Raw genomic sequence first — 20581 nt, 5'->3', positions numbered from 1 at the left:
AGCGGTGGCGCCCGCGAGGCCCAGGGTCCGCCCCTGCACCGAGAAAGAACAAAGCACGGCCTTGGCCCTGAAAGACGTGCGCGTCCCCAGCCTCTGCAAACCGAAGGCTGCGCCTTTGGAGAAAGTTGCCTTCTATGTCTTTGTCGCATCGTGATTCCACCCACCAGTCCCTCTCCCAGGGCCAGGTACCCCGGAAACCTGGGAGGTGGGAATTGGGAGGCGTCGGACCCCAGGAGTCCTCAGCCATGGAGTTGTTTTTACTATAAATTCTGAAGCAGCCTCTATTTTATTTTTGTATTTAAAGCTGAAAGTTTCCTGAGCATGTCTTCTTCCCAGATCATTTCATTTATTTGTTTATTGCCAGGGCCTTCACTCCGAGCTGCATTCCCCACCCCTTTTAGAAATATTTTTATTTTGAAACAAGGTCTTGATAAGAGTGAAGACTGGACTCAAACTCCTCCGCCTCAGCCTCCCAGTGTGCTGGGATCACACACGTGTGCTGCCATGCCGGCCAGGAAGATCACTCCCGCAGCAGATAGGAGAGTGAGGCAGGAGACCGGAGAGATGAATGTGAGCTTTCAGGAGTAGGAGACAAACGATGTTGTAAGGAGGCTGCTGCATTAGGACGCAGAGTAAGGAAGGGAGTTCTGCCTGACTCGGCCTCCCTGGCCCACACCCAGGGGCCAGAGGAGGGTTCACACAAAGGTGGGCACAGCCCAGCTGAGCAGGCTCCCCTTGGGCTGGGTGGCTCCTCTCTGCTGCCTCCGAGACTCCTGGAGAAGAGGGAGGCAGCCTGGGCGTCTGTGCTCTCCCCACCTCGGGGGCCAGGGCTTCCGCCCACCGCCTGTTTACCTGTCACTGCCCCAGGTTCTGGCTCCGTGGCCTTTCCTTCCCATCCTGGAGGCCACAGGAACCAGTCTTGTTCAGTGGACAAGGGGAGAGTGGGGTGGGGGTTTCACTACGTTTTCTGTTAAACCAGCGCTGACATTCCCCCATTTCCTAAAAGCCTAAACTGAAGACAATAAACAGCTTGCCTTGGATCAGATTCTGCAAACAGTCGTTCACCTTGTGGATCTGGGCTAACTGGAGGCCGCAGGGCTCTGGGCATGAATCTGTTAGGAAATTCTAGCTGACCACCCCTCTACCTGGCCCCAGCCCCAGCCCCAGCTGACCCTGCAGTTCCCTGTCCTTAATGGGCCTCCCTACTCTCCGCGGATGATCCCGGTCTGTTCATCCATCTGAATGGCCTCCTCCTGCCAAGTGAGCACCAGTCTAGTGCTGGCAGCCTCCCTTCAGTTCCACTGTTGCCACCCATCTCCCCTCCGTCCGCACAGGGCCAGCCCCCACCCCTCTCAGGGCCCCCAGACGCAGCTGCTGAAGCTGAGCCTCCCTCAGAAAGTCTGGGAACCGGGCCTGGTTGCGCTCCAGCAGCTCCAGCCCCTGCCACAGGGTGTCCTGCTGTCTCTCCAGGGGCTGCATCCTCTGCATTGCCGGAGCAGGAGGCAGAGGTGACTGTCCCAGGGCCTTGGCTGAGTTCCCCGGCTGGTCACTGTGAGCCCAGACTCGCCCCTGAGGCCCTGGAGGGCACGGGGAGGTGGCAAAGACTCGGTCCTCCAGTTCAGCGGAAGCACAGGGCAGACCTAGGGGAGCGGGCTTCCCCGAGACCTCTTGCTGGCCTGATACCCAAAGGAAGGAGCTCTGGGCCACTGGGTCTTGGCGGCTTGTCCCCAGCAGCAGAACTCTAGGGAGCCTGTGCCAGGGGTGACCCCCGAGGCTCTGAGGTGGGGAGGGTGGAGCGCAGGGCTGGCCCTTCCCAGGGTCTGAGGCTGGGGTGTCCCTGCTGAAGAGTCCCTCTGCCCTTTCATCTGATTCCTAGGGCCTTCCCGAGGGTCTCCCTGGGTAGTGTCACTGTTTTTTTTTGTTTTTTGGTACCAGGGATGGAACTCGGGACCTTGCACTTGTGAGGCAGGTGGTGGAAGTGTCACTGTTCTCTGTTGTCTGTCTGCAGTAGTGGGGACCAAACCCAGGGCCTGGTGCATGCCAAGCAAGCACTCTGGGCTTAGCCCCCTCCAGCCTGCCCTGTAGGCTTCCACTTGGGATTTCAGTGCATCCGATCCCCTGTTCTGTTTTGGGTGGCCTAGGGAAACATTAGCTATCCAAAATAGGCTTTATTCCTAATAATAAGCCAAACTTTGGGTCTGAGGGGGTTGAAGGGGATAAGGACACCAAATGGGCACGGAGCCCCTGGGGTCTCAGCGCTGGAGGGCAGAGGAAGGACTCAGAGGATAGTGGTGGCAGCAGGCAGAACTTCCTGGCTCATGAAAATGTCCAAGTCCAGGCTGGGATCTTCCAAATCCAGCCGCAGAAACTTATCCACCAGTGTTTGACACCTGAGGGGGAGACTTGAGTCTCAGCACAGGGAGAGGCCATGGCCCAGGCTAGACCCTGGCCTGAAGATTCAGGGATTTCAGAGAGAAGCAGTGGGTGCGGGAGGGCACAGGGTGGAGCCCTGTGGGGGAGAAGCCTTAGCAGAAAGGCCAGAGCGGGGCAGGACACTGGCCACACTTACTTTTCCATCTGGTTCTGCTTCTGCAGCTCCTTGACAGGTTTGATGGGTTTTCCACTGCGGATTAAGTCCGAAACCTAGGAACAAGATGGAAGATACAGGGGTGGGAAGGGTTGGGGAGAAGTCAGGGTCAAAGATCATGTGTACCCAGAAACCCAGGTGCCTGAGCGGTGCCTGGATGGGAGGAGGGCATCACCTCTTTGGCACGGGCAGTGAGTCTGTCAGGAAGCCCAGCCTGGGTAGCTGTGTGGGAGGCATGGCTGGCACCGGCAACGCCTTCGCAGACCTGATAGAAGAAGACAAGGTCGTCCCCCTCCTCACAGGTCTCCATGGCCTCAGAAGAGAACAGAAGGGAGCCGTGTGTCATCGCCCTGCTTCCGGCCCTGGCGTCCCGGGCCAGTCCCTGGGAACCAAGGGGAGGGGAGGGACGCGGTCCCTGCGCGGGGCCTTCCTGCTCATGAAGGAGATGCCCCCACCTCTGGGAAACACTGGCCCTGGCTCCCAGGGGCCACCTTGGTTTCCTCACCAGATACTGCACCAGAGGCCCCTGGGGCAGCAGCTGTAGCTGAACAAGGCTCAGGAAGTTGGTGGCCACAAAGATGTGGGGGCAGGTCGGTCCCAGTGCCAGCCAGTGTCGGATCACGGCAGCCAGAAGCGCGAGCCCGTCCACCTGCACGGGAGGGCGGGTGCAGAGCCCCCATGTCCATGCGCCGCACACCCTCCTCTCAGGCTCCTCTGTCCTCCTCCACTGCCCCTTAGCACTCAGCAGGGTCTCCCCTCACCGTGTTGGTTCCCTTTCCGAATTCGTCAATAAGGACCAGCGACTGCTTGGTGGCATTGTTCACTGCTTTCGCCACCTGCGGACAGGAGGCAGACGATCACTGCCCCGGCTGCTGCGGCGCCCGCACCCTGTGGGGCTTCCAGTTCTCACTCCCTCGCACAAAGCGAAGGTCTGCAAACTGTTTACGGCAGCGATTCCTCTGCCTCTGCCCGGTGCTCCCTGACCCGAGTACAGAGGGCACGTGCAGACCCAAGCGGAGCATCTCGCTGACCCCACCTCCCTCTGCGTCCTCTGACCTGGTTGAGGTCTATCATGAAGGTGGAGAGGCCCAAAGAGATGGACTCGCAGCTGTGAATTCGGGTGAAGATGGCATCTACTGCTCCAATTTCGGCCTCTTCCGCCGGCACAAAGCTGCCCACCAGGGCCATGAATGTGATCAAGCCCACCTGGATGAGGAGGAGACAGACCTGGGACTGGGTGGTGTGGGCTGAGGGAACGGTGAGGCTCCAGTGAGGGCACGAATGGCAGATCAAAGGGCAACTGCAGAAAGTACAGAACGCACTGTCTCCTTCCAAGAGGGCGGGAGTGGGCAGAGGCAGGCTTGGGAATGTCTCCCTGCCTACTCAGAGGTGGGTGGAGTTCAGGCCATGGAAACAAAGATCCACGAGCCCATCTCCCATAGGCAGACAAGCACGGGAAAGGCGGAAGAACGGTCCTGGACTGGCTGACGGGGAGAGGTGGAGAAGATGGGGAAGATGCCAGGGCCCTGGCGGAGGGCTTCTCACCTGCTTAAGATATATGCTCTTCCCTGAGGAGTTGGGTCCGGTGATGACTTTGACTCTCCCTGTGTCCCCACTGCACTCGGCAGAGTTGGGCACGAAGGCTCTGGTGCACAGCTCCATCAGAGGGTGTCTGCAGGGGTGGAGAGCACTGCCCTTGGCCTGTGGCTCCAGATGGATGATGGGGCCTTGGCCACCTGTCTCTCACCAAGCTCCTGTGTCCTCACCTCCCATTCTGGATTCGCACGCCATGGAGTTGGGGGCAATAGCGGGGCCTGGAATAGCCATAGTCCCGGGCAGCGCTGGCGAGAGCCAGCAGGACGTCCAGTCGGGAGGCCAGGTCCAACACTTGGGTCAAGACAGCTGCCCTCGCCAGCACCTGGCACTGCAGCTGGTGCATCAGCAGGGTCTCCTGGTCTGGGGCCGGGAAGCAGAGAGTCAGGCGCCCACAGAGACAGCGTACAGGCGCAGGCTGAGTCCCAGCCCCATCACCCCCACTGCTCCCCCAGCTCTGGCTCCTCTCACCCCGGATCTCACAGTGCAGGTCCCCCAGCAGTGCGTCCAGCTCCTTGGTCCGAGTGCTGCGATAGTGCAGCTTCTCCTCTGAGAGAAACTGGGAACAAGGGTCCAAAGCTGTGGGCTTCACAACTCTTGGTCCTCCTCTCCCCTCAGGCCTTTTTAACCCCACCTCCCACGCCCACCTTTTCTCCTCTGTCACAGACTGGTAAAGCTCAAAGTGAAACTGCAGCAGAGAGCTCCATATTGGGTCGGGCTGATGGCATAAGCTCCTCCCTGAGCCACTGTTTCATGTTCTTTATGACCCCAGCAGTCAAGGGTCCTTACCATGAAGTCCAGTCCCTCAATCTCAAAGTCACTGGCCTCCACCATGAAGGGCAAACGGGGAATAGAAAGAAGGAAGCCAATCTAGCAGAATAAAGATGTGGAAAAGTAGAGTTACCTACGAGGCACTTTCCTTAAGAGAAGGAGTCTCCCAGAGACCTCTGAACAAATCCCCCATGCCTCTAAGAATGCTGGTGGCTGAGCATAGTGGAGCACGCCTGGCATTTGGGAGGCTGAGGCAGGAGAATGGCCACAAGTTCAAGGGCAGCCTGAGTTTCATAGCAAGTATCAACAAAACAAAACAAAACAAAAGACCCCTAGAGGGTATATCCACCCCCTGCCCACACCAGAGGGATGTAGATGACACTGCATGAAGGAATACGAGCGTCCAGATTCTCCAGCTCCTTCCGAGCAACTTCAGTGAGGAAACTGGGGAGACCCATCAGTCTTCGTTTTTCTAGGAGTGTGGAAGACACACGGATATCAAAAGTAAGGCCGCTGCCTGGTTATTATGATGACTCCCTGCTGAACATGGTACCCCCAAGCAGGCAGGTTTGTGTTTGGGGCTCACACCTCATCCCCACACCTCACTCACTCTCATCAATTTGGGGATCAATGTTGGGGAGGACGGTGAAGCGATTCTCAGCAAGGCTGCCCTCAAAGTCCACCTGGGGAGACAGACAGTACGTCTGTCTTCAGCACTCTGTCCTCAGCTCTCCGCAGGCCCGTTCCTCCTGCATCTCTGCTTTAACCCCAGCCTTCTTCTAACCATCCCTTCTTGAGTCTCCCAGGCTTCCCCACCCCCACATCCACACCCCCAAGCCATGTCCCTCTCGTCCTGGAAGCTCAGACTTTCCCTGCCTGGCTCCCTCACTCACCACTTTCCCAATGAGACTGGCGATGTGGTACAGGTCATCGGAGAACTCCTGGGCAATGGCCCGGAAGAGCCAGATGGACTGGGGCAGGGAGCGGCATGCGTCCCTCAGGCCCAGGGCACTGTACACAGTCTGCAGGAGAAAGGCACCGCGGAGAATGAGGGGACAGGGACAGGAGGAGAAGGCAGAGACACAGGCAAAAACAGTAACAAAGACAGAGAAGATCACAAAGGCAAAAAGAAATGGTGGGAGTGAAAATGGCATCTGTAAAACTCCACCAGGTGCCATTCTACATACTGCGGCTACAAAGAGCGAAGATTCAGTCCCTGTCTCAGATGAGCTGGTCTGATGAGGACAGAAGCACATGTAGAAGATTTTAAAAGAAAGCAATAAGAGCTTTTTTTTTTTTTTTTTTTTTTTTTTTTTAACTGAGGAATGAACCCAGGGCCATCCCCAGCTCTTTCCTTTTCCCTTTTCCTTTATTTTTTGGAGACAGGTTCTAAGTTGCCCAGGCTGAGCTTGAACTTAAATTATTCTGCCTCTGCCTCCCACAGTGCTGGAATTATCTGTATACCCCCACACCTGGCTGGTAGGCCACTTGATAGTGTTTTGTTACAAATTCCCGTAAGAGGGCCAGAATGTAGTGGGGCAGTGGTAGAGCATTTGCCTACCATGTATGAGGCCCTGGATTCCATCCCCAGTGCTGCAAAACATAAAGAAGGAAAAGAAAGGGAGGCCGGGCATGGTGGCACAGGAGCTATTTTCTTCCTCCTTTTCTCCAATAAAACTTTCCTAACCTAAACAACAACAAATACCTTACAAAAGAAAGAACCCAAATCAATCCAATTAGAAATGAAAAAGGCTAAATTATGACATTCACTACCAAAAATCCAGAAGATTATTAGTAATTACTACAAAAATCTGTACTCTAATAAATTGGAGAATTCAGAAAAAAATACATTCCTGGATATGAATTACCAAAACTGAACCAAGAAGATATAAAAACATCACATAATTCAATAACAGGCAATGAAATTCAAGCAGTAGTGAAAAACCTACCAAGTCCAGGACCTGATGGGTTCATCACTGAATTCTACTAGAACTTCAGAGAAAAATCAGACACCAATACCCACTCAAACCACTCCTGGAACTCACAGCGATCCTCCTGCCTCACTGAGCCTCTCAAGTGCTGGGATCACAGGTGTGCACCACCATGCCCAGCCAATCTCCTTAATGAATGTGAAAGGGAGAAGTACTCCCAAAGTCACTTGTGGAAACTAGCATTACCCTGATTCTAAAACCAGACTAGGATTCAACCAAAAAACAGGCTAATCTCTATAATAAACATAGATAGAAAAACCCTCAACAAGATATTGCCAAAAAGAAGGCAAGAAACCACCAAAAAGATCATGTAGGCTTCATCTCAGGGATGCAAGGATAATTCAACACACACAAATCAATGAATGTAATGCAGCATATACACAGAAGCAAGGAAAAAATAACATGATCACCTCAACAGGTGCAGAAAAAGCCTTTGACAAAATTCAACACCTATCCATGATTTTAAAAAACCTAAAGAAAATAGGTATAGAAGGATCTTATCTCAATCTGATAAACCCATTTACAACAACCTACTGCCAACATCATATTAAATGGGGGGAAAAAACAACATATTAAATGAGGAAAACAAAGTGTTCCCTCTAAAACCAGTAACATAAGAAGGATGTCCACTATTACCATTCCTGTTCAATACAATACTTGAAACGTTAGCCAGAGCAATCAGGCAAGAGAAAGAAATAAAAGGGATATGTATAGGAAAGGAAGAGGTCAGTTTATCATTATTTGCAGATGAGATGATCTTCTACATAGAAGACCCCAAATATTCCAACAAAAGATCCTAGAATTAGTAACAAAATTCAGTAGTGTAGCAGGATACAAAATCAACACATAAAAATCAATAGCATTTGTGTACACTAATAGTGAACTCACTGAGAAAAATTAGGAAAACAATACCATTCTTCACAGCACCAAGAAAAATTAAATACTAAGGAATTAACCTAACGTAGGAAGTGCACACTAGGCAAACACTCTACCACAGAGCCAAACCTACAGCTCCACCATTCTTTCTAAAAATAATTTTTGAAGTAGTAATACTATTTGTGGATAAATGATATAATGGCTGGGATTTATTTCAAAATAATCCAAAGGATGCAATAAAATTGGCATGAGTCAGTGTTGAAGCTGCATGATGGGTCCAAGGGGCTACTTCATTATGAGACAGGGTCTTTTTTCTTAGTACCAGGGATCAAACTCTGGACCTTGTGCTCATGAGGCAGGTAGCGGCATCACTGAGCTAAATCCTAGGCCAGGGGCTAGTTTATTATTCTCTCTAAATATTTTTGACATTTTCCACAATACACTGTTTTTTAAACTGGTGGGTTAAGGATGGACAGGGTGACCAAAGAAAAGAAGTTCTCAGACACAGGCTAAATGGCTTTAGACTTCTGGGCTTCAAGAATGGAGGGCTAGGGCTGGGGATTTAGCTCAGTGGTTCCACTGCCTGCCTTGTACACACAAGGACCCGAATTCAATCCCTGGTACAAAAAAAAAAACGAGTGAAGGGCTTACCTTATAGAGAATCTGCCAGTCACTGACCTTGGTATGGGACAACTTCATGCGTTTCAGAATTAGCTGCAGTGAGCAAAGGGGACAGACACTGTCTTCCCTCTTCTACTGAATGCCCCTCACAAATCTAATGTCCAGTATTGACCCTCAACTTCCTTCCCTCCACCCTGGGCTTACAGGCACGTTCTTGATGTGACTCATGAGACGATGCAGCATATGAGCTATGTCCAGATTCTGGGGCAGCAGAAAAAATTCAATGACATCCAGACGGGAATTGAGTTCCTCCAGGTCCTGAGTCGGTCGTGTAAACCACAGCCTGAAAGTGAGGGTGGGGGTGGGGGACTAGAAATTACATCTGTTCTCATGATTCACTTGATTTCACTGCCAGAATGCGTTTGGCAATCCCTGGGGACCATAGCAGTTTGTACCTGTGACATGCTACAGAGTAGTGTCTTCCCAGTGTGGGTATGTTTCTGTCTCTACAGAAAATCGCTGGATGTGAGCATGTGTGTGTCTGTGTATCATGGTTTTGATGGATGAGACCATGTGTCACTCCATGTGGCTATGTGACAGAGCCTGTCAATATTTGAGAGGGAGAGCAGTGTGTTGCAGTATTTGTGGGCCAACACTTCAGTGCTCTCTGGGGCAGAGTAAGAGACGGTGAATCAGTATGAGTTTGCACATCTATATTTAGCTCTGAAAGTATCTCTGGGTAGCAGCCATCTGTTTTTCCATGTTCTTCCTGTGAGAGTGTAACGGTCCCCCATGGAATGATAAGGCTGCACTTCATAGTAGCTATGACCTCTGCAAAGAAGAAAGTGTCAGCAGGGACATTTTAGGGGCTTCAACAAGGGTCTCTTATTCTGGAATTTTTTTCCTCAGTACTGGAGATTAAACTGAAGGCTTTCATATTGAGCTAATTCTCCCAGTCCTTTTATTTTTTTGGTACCAGAGTTTGAATATAGGACCTTGTGCTTGCAAGGTAGGCACGGGCAACACTGAGCTAAATCCCCAGTCCTCGAGCATATGTATTTTATACTACAATGTATTGCCATTTTCCCTGAGAAAATTTCAAATTGGAATGGAACAAACAACCTAGATGGATTTAAGGATGTGTTCTAGGTACTTCTACTCCACTCTCGGTCAGGGAGAGCTTCAGTCATGGCAATGCAGGCCATAGTCTATGAATACCTGTACCACTTTGGAGAGTACACAAGCCTCACTAAGCAGACTTTCTCAAGACACCTACATCTGACTCACGTTCTACCAGTACCTTGGGGGCCCTCAGTCAAGCCCAATTCCCTAATTTCATAGCTGAGGAAACAAGGCCCTTAATGGATAAGCAGCCTGTCCAGAGTCAGACTGCTAATGAGAAACTCAGGTTTCCAAAGTGCCAGGATAGTGCCTGTGACATTCAGTCACTTCGGGACTGTGTCCAACTTAGACCAGCAGGGTCCTTAGTTCAACATTCAGGTCATGATTCTATGGGAATCCTATCTGGGAAATCTACACTCCTCCCCCAACATTAACCCAGTTCTCCCGTGAGAATTTCTTTCCTTTTATACCTGGTTGAGATTAGAGATCTACACTTAAAGCACTGGAGAATGTGTAATTAAATTACCCCGCCAGTTGCCTGGAGATGACCTCAGAGATTATCCTACATCAGCCCTAGAAGGTAAGTATTGCAGGAGGTGAGGAGGGAAAGGCGTGTGCACCTGTATGCTAGCAAAGACACTTAGAGGCAATGTGACTGGTATGCTTGTATCTGGATACTGTGTTCACCCAGAATGCTGCTACTACATACAAGGGCCCGAGTCCGGCGCTGAGGTACAAGGAATGGCCACTGGGCAGACTTCACAGCTACAAAAGCAAGCAGATTAAGTGACTGCTACTTCTAATATGGAGTGACAGTGCAAGTGAAAAGCATAAACAAGCACCATGTAAGCACAAAGAAGGTCTGAGTCAGTCTCCTGACAGGTACCTATGAAAACTCAGTCAAAGAAGTGACAGCTGGTTTGCACTTTGAAGAAGATATAAGCCTCTCTGACGGGGCAAGAACGGGAGACAAGACCTTCAAGAGAGAAGAGTAGAAACACAGGCAAGATGTATTTCCGTAAGGGCAAGTGGCCCTAAAGGACGAGTGTGCAGGAAGGATCCAACAGGAGACAACGTAGAGGAGTTTAGGAAGGTGAGCCTACGAAGGAAAACTGAGAATGGGAGGGAGCCTGAACGTCACACGCAGCATCACACTGTGAGAGATGCCAATCTTCATCCAGCAGGAACGGGAAGGCTTCCTGCTACTCTGCTCCTGCTCAAGGTTTCTAACAGGGCTGTGGCATGCTCAGATCTCTGTGCTGGAATGGCAGCATTTTATTTTATTATTATTTTTTGGTACCAGGGATCAAACTCAGGACCTTGGGCTTGCAAGGCAGGTGGCAGAACCACTGCGCTAAATCCCTGACCCCAAGCAGCATTAACTGATAAAGGGAGGCCATGTGTGTTGGTGCACACCTGTAATCTCAATGCTCTAGGAGGCTGAAGCAGAAAGATCACAAATGCAAGCCCATCCTGGGCAACTTAGCAACATAGGGAGAACTCTCAAAATAAAAAAGCACTGGGGATATAGTTCATTGTGATGGCCTGGGGTTCAATTCCCAGTAGCAGGGGTGTAGAGGTGGTCGAGGCAGACCAGTTAAGAGGCAAATGCAATGCTGCAGATTAAAAATGATGATAGCTGGGCAGGGGATTTAGCTCAGTAGAGCCACCGTCTGCCTCACAAGCACAAGGTCCTGAGTTTGATCTCCACATCAAAAAACAAAACCAACAACAAAGTCATGATAGCTAGCTCAGTGTATAGTTCATAGTGCACCTGCCTAGAATGTGCAAGGCCCTGGATTTGATCCAGAGAGAGAGCATAATTTTGAGAATGATTTCTGGACCTGATGGCATATTCCTATAATGCCAGAATTCAGGAGGCTGAGACAGGATTGTTGAGTTGGAGGCCGGCCTGGGCTACACCGTGACCCCTTATATCAAAGAGAGAGAGAAACAGAGAGACAGATACAGAGAGAACGATAGAGCAGTGGAAAGAGGGAAAGAGGATGACAGAGACGTACGTTTCAGCATACAATCAGCAGGCTGTGTGTTGAATAACTAAGCAGAGTTGACAGAGAAGCATCAGTCCAAGCAAGGTTCACAGCTTGAGATGCTCCACTGCTGACAATGCCATTAACCAGGAGGGGGAAAAAAAAAAAGACTGCAGAAAGAGGAGCAGGTCCCGTGGGCATCAATTCAGATGCTCTGAGTTCGAGGTGCCTGTGGAAATTATGGGCGGCAGTGGTTTGCAGTTAGCGTTCCACATGTGGAGTTTAGAACCACGCAGGCAAATTTGGGAATCACTCAGAGAACAGCTCAAATTTGAGTTTTGGTTTCTTTCCTTGGATCAAGGATGGAGGAGCCCAGGGCTTCACACACACTGGGCAAGGCATTTACCACAGAGATACAACCCTAGAGCACCCTGGTCTGCGCGTGTGTGTGTGTGTGTGTGTGTGTGGTGGTGGTGGTTTTGTTTGTTCATTTTTGTTTTTGTTTTTTGGTACTAGGGATTGAACTCGGGACTTTTACACTGAGCTAATCCCCAGATGTTTACTTTTTAAAAAACTTTAAAAAAATTTTTTTGAGACAGGGTCTTACTAAATTGCTAAATTCCCCAGACTGGGTGTATCCTCCTGCCTCAACATCCCAGAGTGCTGGGATCATAGGTGTGAAACACCACACCTGATTTAAGTGTGTTTTTTAAATTAAAGATATGGCCCTGTGTTTTATTAGTGTTTTGTGGTGATATTTCTGCTTTGTTTGTTTGTAGATAGGGTTTTGCTATGTAGTTCAAACTGGCCTTGAACTCACTACTGTAGTCCAGGCTGACCTTGTGGCAATCCTCCTGCCTCAGCCTCCTGAGTGGTAGGATTAGAGGCGTGCACCATCACAGCTGGCTCTGCTGCTCTTATGTATGCGAGTCTGTGTATCAGCAATGGGTATATGTGTATCTGTGCTGATAACATAAAATATGGATAACATGGGCTATATAAGGATTACATGCATTTAGCCAGTACTCAGTAGAGAAGTTTTACTACTACCACTGGATTGTCTGCTATGTGTGAGTCTGCAGACTAATAGTAGGCATTAGTGAGTAACATATGCATGTGACAGGCACCAGTGTACAGCCCGTGTCTGAGACCCACTCACCGAAGCAGCTTCTCTCCCCACTTACAGCGGCACCTGTTGAGGATTCCTGTGGGGGTGTGAACAAGAAGTGAGCTCCTATGAGGAAGGCTGACCTGAGGGCCCAGACACAGGACACAGAGGCAACCAAAGCAGGTGTCTGGCCACAAATCTAGGCCACAGCTACTGCACATGGAGAAGCGGGGAAGGATGAACCCTCACAGGAACACAAAGAAAAATACACAAAGCAGGCCTAGCTAAGTCTCACAGAGGGCCCAACATAGGGATGCAAAAATTAGACCCAACCCACTGAGATAATGCAGGTATTTGGGGTTATGTCCCTAACCCGAAGCCAGAGACACCCAATAAAGATTCTATAGGGATCAAACAGGCAGTTACAGCAGTTATGTGGCTCTCTACTGTTTGTGCTTAACAGGGCCCCATCTAGTAGAAACATCCACACACAGGGAATGAATCATGCTGACAGGCAGACAGCACTGTACAAGGTGTGGGGAGAAGGCCAAGGTCAGACCTGGACAAAGACAAGGAAGATGGACTCTCAAGGAAGAGACACAACGTAGGAGAGAAGCGGGTAGAGGGGCCGGGACACATCTCTGGAGACAACTGCTGTTCTGGCAGGGTTTCAGTGTACGGTGAGGGACAGGGAATACCTACCGAAGAGGCTGAGCCCCTCCTTCAGTCCACTGGCCACTTTGTACACTGAAGGATGAGACTCGCTCTTAAATATCTGCAGAACACTGTCAGGGAGAAATGGAGAAGTATGGAATAACTTGGATTTTTTAAAGCAATAGAAAATGACTGAGAAAACAGAAGGAAGACTGGGAACATCCTCCTGAGATCAAGTCTTGGTGTAAGGTTCACGGCTCACTCTTCTACGCCTCAGTTTCTCCCTAAAAAAAAAAAAAAAAAAAAAAAAGGAAAAAGAGAAAGGCATGGAGGAAAGGTGACACCTTTGTACTTTTTTTCCTTACCCCTCACTGCCCTTCTTCTCTTTCCTTCATGGAGAGAGAACTTAACCCTAGCATTATGGAAACTATAATCTCATTCAGATTATTAGAGAATTAAACTTAATCCGCTCTTGCTGGAGACAGCAACCTGCCTCTGCCTCCTCACCTGTAAGTGTCTTGATCTATGCTCACAAGATGCGTCCTGAGGACAGAAAACAAGGGAGCTGTCTGGGGTGTGAAGGGTCTGGGTTCATTACAAAGCTCTACCTGTTTCGCCCTCCTTTCAGATTATCACCTCAGTCTTCTCCAGACTCCACAACCTCTCAATCTCCCGGGTCCCAGGGCGCTTCTCCCACTGGATCACTGCCTCCGACACCCAGCCCTGGCTTACATTTTAGGCCTCCCAATCCCACTTTACTTGGGTCAACATTAGGCTGAATCACCTACAACACAAATTTTTTAAAGCCCAGGATAGGGACGTTGACATTATAGTCTTCCAGTTCAACTCCGATTCTTCTTCGACCCAGGAACTTGAGCAGCCCTCCAAGTGCCCGAACCTAGGGGGATCAGCAGTGGAATTGGGGTAAATGCTAATATCCCAGAGGCTGGACAACACCAGGAAAAACTATTTCCCAGGGCAAGGCTAGTACCTTCCACACTCAACCCAGGACTGGAGTGTCTGTGCCTTCCTCAAGGCTGCACTCCAACCTTTAAGCCCAGGACCCAGCTCACTGTGAGGAGGCAGCTGAAGGGAATGATGGAGGAAAGGAAGAGGATTTTCTCAGTGGCTGTCATAGACTCTGGGATGAAGGCATAGTTTCCAGAAAGGAGGCGCTGCTTGCTTATCTCCAGACCTATTTTGGGGAGGAAGAGGTAGGAAAGGTCTTGTTCTCCAATTTTTTCACCCCATTAAGAATAAGGCAATAAGGGACAGATATTTAGCTCAGTGGTACCATGCCTGCCTCACAAGTACAAGGTCCTAAGTTTGATCCCCAGTTCAAAAAAAAAAAAGAGTACGGCAATAAAAGAAAGAGAGAGAGATGACTTGACTTGCTCAACCCTGCACAGGCAGTAAATGGAAAGCTGAAGCAAGAACCAAAAATCTTGCCGGGCATGGTGGCACAGGCCTGTAATCCCAGCACTTGGGAGGCTGAGGCAGGAGGATCGCTGTGAGTTTGAGACCAGCCTGGGCTACATAGTGAGTTCCAGGTCAGTCGTAACTACCTAGTGAGACCCTAGCTCAAAAAAACAAAAACAAAGTTGCCAGGGATTTAGCTCAGTGGTTCTGCTGCCTGACTGCTAAGCACAATGTCCCAGGTTTAATCCCCGGTACAAAAAAACCCAAAAAAACAAAAGGCACAGCACCCCCACACCTGGCTTTTTTTGGTTTAACTTTTTTTTTTAAGCAACAAATAACTTTGGCTTATAGGGGGAAATTTCAACAATAAAAGCTGTTCAAAATGTCATTACTGGCCGGGCGTGGTGGCACAAGCCTGTAATCCCAGCAATCCAGAGGCTGAGGCAGGAGGATCACTGAATTCAAACCAGCCCGGGCTACATAATGAGTTCCAGGTCAGTCTCAACTACATAGTGAAATCCTGTCTCAAAAAAGAAAAGAAAAAGAAAAAAATGTCATTACTTCCTCCTTTCACAGGTGACCCTCACCACTAGACAAGTCTAACCAAAGGCTTCACAGTAATTTGCAGATTATTAAGGGAGCGGGAGCAGGAGAAATCTTGGGGAGATCAGTCATGGAGCATGGAGAACACATTTAGGATAATGTAAGACTGAGGGGAGATCTCTGCTAATGGGGTGGAGTAAGGAGAAAGGGTGGAGACTCTGGGATAGAAAATTGTAAAGCAAAAGGAATGAGATACCAAAATCCACACTTGGCAAAAATATGATTTCAGGTTTCTTTGGCTCTCTATGTTCCTGGGAGGCTGTGTGGGAAGAAAAGAAAAAAGACCATCATTCTGTACCTCCCAGTCCTTCCACCTCTGTCCCAACCTTCCTACCACCCAGTTCTAGCCTTCTAGAACAATTCTATGTCTTAGTCCTTTTCCACTTTCCTTCTTTCAGACCCAGTTCTTACCAAGGTTCCCTAGAAAATGAGTCATATTCTCATCCTGTTTGGCACTTGTAACAACAGAACAGGGATTGATTTCATCCAAAACTTGGAAAAAGGAGAGAGACCAAATTAGTTTAAGGATTTTTTTTTTTTTTTTTTTTGAGACAGGGTCTCACTATGTAGTTCAGACTGCCCTGGAACTCATTATGTAGCCCAGGCTGGTCTCAAACTCACATCCTCCTGCCTCAGCCTCCCGAGTGCTGGGATTACAAGTGTGTACCACCACACCCAATGAGTTTAAGATCTTTATCAATGGACTAAAGAAACTCACAGTACTTTCCTTGCTACTATCTCTCCCTCTCAAGAATTTAAGAATTTACTCTAAGAGTCAGGAGGGATCACATACTGGAAGTATAATTAAAAGTGAGGAATGTGATTTAGAAAAAAAAATTAAGATATTCCTGTCAGAGTGGTAGGAGAAGGGTGCCCTGAAGATTGTCACTAGACTATAAACCCCTGAAGGAATGATTTTCCCAGGACTATATCTGCTTCCCTTAATACATTGAAAACACCTAAAAAATATTTATTGAGTAATGAAGTGAATTCTAAAAATCAACACAGGGAGTCTCTGGTAGTCAGCTATGAGATAGATTAAGTCAGGTGAGAACATATGGGTGAAACACACTTCCAGGCCCTCCTCGGGCTCTGTCCCCACCTCTCTGGAGGAGCCTGAGGCTCTCACTGTCTGGGGTATCTGGCATGAAGTGGATGGTGGAGTCACTGGTGTCATAGTAGGCGATGCCCAGGTGTCCCGAATTCCACAGCACGCACAGATGGATCTGTCCAGCGAGGAAGACACCTCTTGTCTGCACCCCTCCTGGCTTAGCTGTCAACCATTCCCTCATTTGGCAGGCTGAGGCCGGCACTGGGAACAGCCCCCGCCCACCCGCTTTCGGGGCGTCACTCCCTGCGCCCCGCTCAGGGAGACCTCAGCCGGCTCCTCGCCTTCGTCCTCGGCTTCCTCTGGGTCCGGCGCGGGGTCCAGGCTGGGGAGGCCGGCAGGGGCCGCCCTGGGTCCCAGTCCCTGAGGGGTGGCACAGGGGGTCGCAGCACAGGAGGCCATGTGCTTGGCGGCTCTGTGGGTGCACAACGTGAAGGGGATCAGAAGCGACACTTCACTCACAACACAAACCCACGGGGACTTCTGAGAGGGGCGTGGAGCGCTGTGGGGGCAGGACGGGCCGCTCGGAGTGGACTTCTCAGTTATTTTACTAAAGCGCTCTGGGAAACTCCCCGCGGGCCACTCTCATTTCCGTCACGCGGAAGTCTGAAGGCCACGCGGGTTGAGACGGGCACGACTAACCTCTCTGCTTTTGCCCAGCACACTTCCCTTCACAGCCTCACGCTCTTGTCCCCTCACCCAATACTGCCGCCAACTCGCGGTGTTTTCCCGCCTTTTTCGTCAGCGGGGTCGCAAGCAGCCAGCGACCGTCTCACCGACTAGACGCCTAAACCTGAGGGAAGTGCGGCCGACGCAAGGGGCGGGGGGCAGTGCGTGCGCGCTCCAGAGCTCTAATAGGGCGAGAAGGCGTGGACCGAAGTCGTAGAAGAGTCTGGGTGCTGATTGGTCCGTTTGCATTAGGGGGCGGCTCCATAACTTTCAAACTTCCCGCCCTCTGCCGTTGCTTAGCAGCCTAGATTTTAGCCCTTGGCGTTTCTGGGTTTTGATTGACGTTGGGTGGAGCCTGAGAGAATGTCCTAAACCGACCTGGAGTCTAAATCCGCGGAAGGGGTCTAGGGGAGTTAGGCCGGAGAATGGGGAGAGGCCGACCTTAAAGGGCCAGAGGTACTTTTACCCCCCCCCGAAGAATGGAGAGACGCAATATTAATTCAACATGTGCCAACAACTCTAGGTTAATATTTGTACCCTCCGAGTCAATATTTATAAAGAACTTAGACTTGTGCCTGGCAAACAAAGTAACTACATGAGTGTTTTAAATAAATATGTAGAAATAAGGACTCCTATCTCAGTCCTACTTTCCCTGTTTCCTGGGTTCAGCATATGACCACCCCCCACAAAAGAGGGCACTATAGGGCCTAATTTATTATTTCAGCTCCTGAAGAGGAGGTGGAAATATCTGAAAGACACCAAATTCCAAAAGGTATAGACCTAGTAAAAACACTCACACCACTACTGGGCTTTGCCCGGTCCCCTACATGTACACACACACACACGTAAGGGCAGAGCACGTCAGTCGTTTGTTCAGCATCTATTTAGTGCCTTCTCTGGGGCAGTTGATGGACTCCCAGCAGTGAACATAATGAAGTCTCTGATCTCTGAAGCTTATTTTTTACTGTATTTAGAAGACAGGGAAGACAGGAGGTTGTGAGAGACAAAGAAACACATATATAGTATTTTTTTAATTCCTTCACTAGTGGGGTGTGGTGGTTCACACCCATAATCTCAGCTACTTCAGAGGCTGAGGTCCGACAATTTCAAGTTCAAGCATAGCCTAGATAATTTAGTAAAACACTTTTTCAAAAAAATAAAAACAAAAACAAAAAAGGGCTAGGTTGTAGCTCAGTGCAAGGGTCTTGGGTCCTATCTCCAGTATACACACACACACACACACACACACACACACCTTAAATATGTCTTCCTCCTCAGCTTTGTTCTTGGTACCCAGAGACTGGAAGATGGGAAGCCCTGCCCAGGAGACTGGAAAAGACGGTGTGCAGGCACTGGCCTTGCTGACCAGTGATTGGAAAGTCCCCTGCACTGAGAAAGGCAGAGGAGCAGAGTTAAGAGCTGAGTTAATGGTTACCCTTGACAAAATGTTAAGCGATGAAGCTATGGCAACCTGGAAGGAGCTGGTGACAGCTCCGGGGTGTGGCAGGTAGGAACTTGCCTTCCAGTTTGGGTGTGAAGAGATTAGAGACTGGTTTACCGAGCCAAGGAGGGGTAGATATCAGAGAAGCCTAGAGAAGGAAAAGATAGTGAGATAGGAGATAGGAGAAAAGCAGAGGCCAGGAAAGAAATTGGGGGGAAACTTCTCTGATGCAGGACTTGGGGGTGCAGGCCCTGGCCTCAAATCTGTGAGCTACCCGAATGGTTCCAGGAGAGGACAGCGTTGCCCCTCCCCTAGGAGCTAAGGCAGGATACCTGTAGGCGGCCCTGAGACAAAGTCAATATTGGTGATCCAGCAGCTGTATCTATAAAGCTGTAGAAGAAAACAGGCAGGGCAGAGGCTGCCAAACCTGTTTGAGTTATATTAGGCCCATTTTCCGGAGCTCCCAGAGAGACCTTTGTGGGACAGAGTCTCTAGTGGACACGGATGGGGAAGTAGGGCAGCTTTGACCACCTCCCAGTAACAACAAGGGGTCCTATGTGCAGGCTTTGAGGGCCACCATGGAGGGGATTCACACACACACACACACACACACACAGAATCATTCTACATCCTTATAGAATGTTGCGATGCAAGTGAGCAAATCCCAAATATACCCTGTCTTTCTGGGGAGGAGAGAAATAAACCTTTCCACAGGGAGGAGATGTCCCACAGAAGAGGAAGCACCAGAGGAAACCACCAACTGCTTGCTGGTTTCTAGCAGTGCATGTCGTGCTCCACCCCACTCTTTCCCCAAGCTTTTTTTTTTTTTTTTGGTCTCACTATGTAGTCGAGACGACTCCACCCGGAACTCACTAGGTTGCCCAGGCTGGTCTTGAACTCACAACGATCCTCCTGCCTCAGCCTCCCATGTGCTGGGATTACAGACGTGAGCCCAAGCTCTCTTTTAAGTTCCAAGCCCCGTTTTGCTTCTGTGTCCTTACAGTCCACTGTGTTTTTCTGGAATTGCAGGCCTTTTGTAGGACAGAGGGTGGTGAGGAGGAAACAGAAGGGATGGTTGGACTGGAGAGAAATCCAGATGTGGAGACTGGAATGTGTGTACTGCTTGGGCTTTTTCAGTAAATCTTAGTTTGGTAGCACCTCCCAAATCAAAGCTGAGAGAAGAGAGCTACGTCTCTTCTGTCCTCCCCCTTTACCTAGGCAGATGTCCCCCAGGAACCCACTCACACTTCTGTCTGACCTTTGCTTGGTCCTGTGATAGGAACAGCCCCCACCCCCAGCAGCGAGCTCTATCCCCACAGTGATAACTCTAGCCCAGGGCTCCATCTCCAAGGCAACCTACCAGCCACAACAGAACAAGAGGCACTGGAAGGGGCCCAGGATGGGGGCAGAAGCGGAAGCATTACAGCTGGTCCGGAGAGGGCTGCCCTGCCGAAGTCCGAAGATAGCCTTCCTGTTTCCCTAGTACCAGGCCTCCCATCCCCTTCCTATCCCAGCACCGCTGTTCACCACCACCCACCCATCCCAGCTTCCATTTCCAAGTGCTCCCAACCAGAATCCCCGCAACCCATTTTTATTTTTGTGTGGGGGATATGCTGGGAACTGAGGAACCCAGAGCCTTGCACAAACTGGGCTACATCCTGAGCCCCTTTGGTCTCATTTTGAAACAGGGTCTTGCTGAGCTGCCCAGGATAGCCTTGAACTCTCTCCCACCTCAGCCTGCAGAGTATCAACCCAGAATTTGGACTGGACTCTCGAAGGAATGCAGAGATTTCCATTGTGCATCTTCACGGGTGTGCCCCAACGATAGTGTCACGTTTCTTGTGTGTGGAGGGGGTGGGCAACCCTTCCGATTAATGAAGCAGGGAAACTGAGGCCGGAAAAAGCATTTTGGCCAGAGAGACAAGGCTCCCCGCGCTCCCCCCACAGGCCCCATCCTGCTTCTCTGGGAGAGGGACCGCCGCTCCCCCGGACCCATTTCCTAGCCCGTCGAGTCTCACCCGCCTCCA

General features: G+C 50.1%; 1 protein-coding gene and 1 long non-coding RNA gene across 10 annotated transcripts in view; one reads left to right on the top strand and one right to left on the bottom strand.

Moving 5' to 3' along the window:
- Positions 1 to 1031: 1031 nt before the first annotated feature.
- Positions 1032 to 20581, bottom strand: part of Msh5 (mutS homolog 5) — a 20829-nt gene continuing 1279 nt past the window's right edge. Inside the window, exons 1-26 of one of the 9 annotated variants that reach the window (XM_010609873.3) lie at positions 17087 to 17641; positions 16712 to 16859; positions 16439 to 16562; positions 15748 to 15828; positions 15533 to 15595; positions 14388 to 14509; positions 14103 to 14212; positions 13822 to 13857; positions 13363 to 13445; positions 12712 to 12757; positions 8644 to 8782; positions 8470 to 8532; positions 6139 to 6186; positions 5845 to 5973; positions 5562 to 5634; positions 5314 to 5423; positions 4970 to 5050; positions 4652 to 4739; positions 4354 to 4543; positions 4133 to 4259; positions 3644 to 3793; positions 3349 to 3423; positions 3093 to 3236; positions 2763 to 2900; positions 2570 to 2643; positions 1032 to 2390 (exon numbers count right to left, since the gene is read on the bottom strand). In XM_010609873.3, the coding sequence (XP_010608175.1) occupies positions 2279 to 2390; positions 2570 to 2643; positions 2763 to 2900; positions 3093 to 3236; positions 3349 to 3423; positions 3644 to 3793; positions 4133 to 4259; positions 4354 to 4543; positions 4652 to 4739; positions 4970 to 5050; positions 5314 to 5423; positions 5562 to 5634; positions 5845 to 5973; positions 6139 to 6186; positions 8470 to 8532; positions 8644 to 8782; positions 12712 to 12757; positions 13363 to 13445; positions 13822 to 13857; positions 14103 to 14212; positions 14388 to 14509; positions 15533 to 15595; positions 15748 to 15828; positions 16439 to 16562; positions 16712 to 16846 (2541 nt within the window). In that variant the 5' untranslated portion in view covers positions 16847 to 16859; positions 17087 to 17641 and the 3' untranslated portion in view covers positions 1032 to 2278. Of the gene's footprint in view, positions 2391 to 2569; positions 2644 to 2762; positions 2901 to 3092; positions 3237 to 3348; positions 3424 to 3643; positions 3888 to 4132; positions 4260 to 4353; positions 4544 to 4651; positions 4740 to 4969; positions 5051 to 5313; positions 5424 to 5561; positions 5635 to 5844; positions 6187 to 8469; positions 8533 to 8643; positions 8783 to 12711; positions 12758 to 13362; positions 13446 to 13821; positions 13858 to 14098; positions 14266 to 14387; positions 14510 to 15532; positions 15596 to 15747; positions 15829 to 16438; positions 16563 to 16711; positions 16860 to 17086; positions 17968 to 20581 lie in introns of those variants that run through there. The other 8 variants (XM_010609874.3, XM_010609872.3, XM_010609869.3 and 5 more) reach the window with 8 other exon arrangements.
- Positions 19932 to 20575, top strand: LOC117287040. The gene is made up of 3 exons (XR_004518213.1): positions 19932 to 20036; positions 20243 to 20365; positions 20502 to 20575. It is a non-coding gene; the product is annotated as an uncharacterized LOC117287040 (long non-coding RNA).

Source organism: Fukomys damarensis, unplaced genomic scaffold (assembly GCF_012274545.1).
Source record: "Fukomys damarensis isolate Sample0158 unplaced genomic scaffold, DMR_v1.0_HiC HiC_scaffold_20, whole genome shotgun sequence".
NCBI lineage: Eukaryota > Metazoa > Chordata > Mammalia > Rodentia > Bathyergidae > Fukomys > Fukomys damarensis.
The sequence above is the reverse complement of the archived record's forward strand: the minus strand, read 5'-3'. Positions and strand labels throughout refer to the sequence as shown.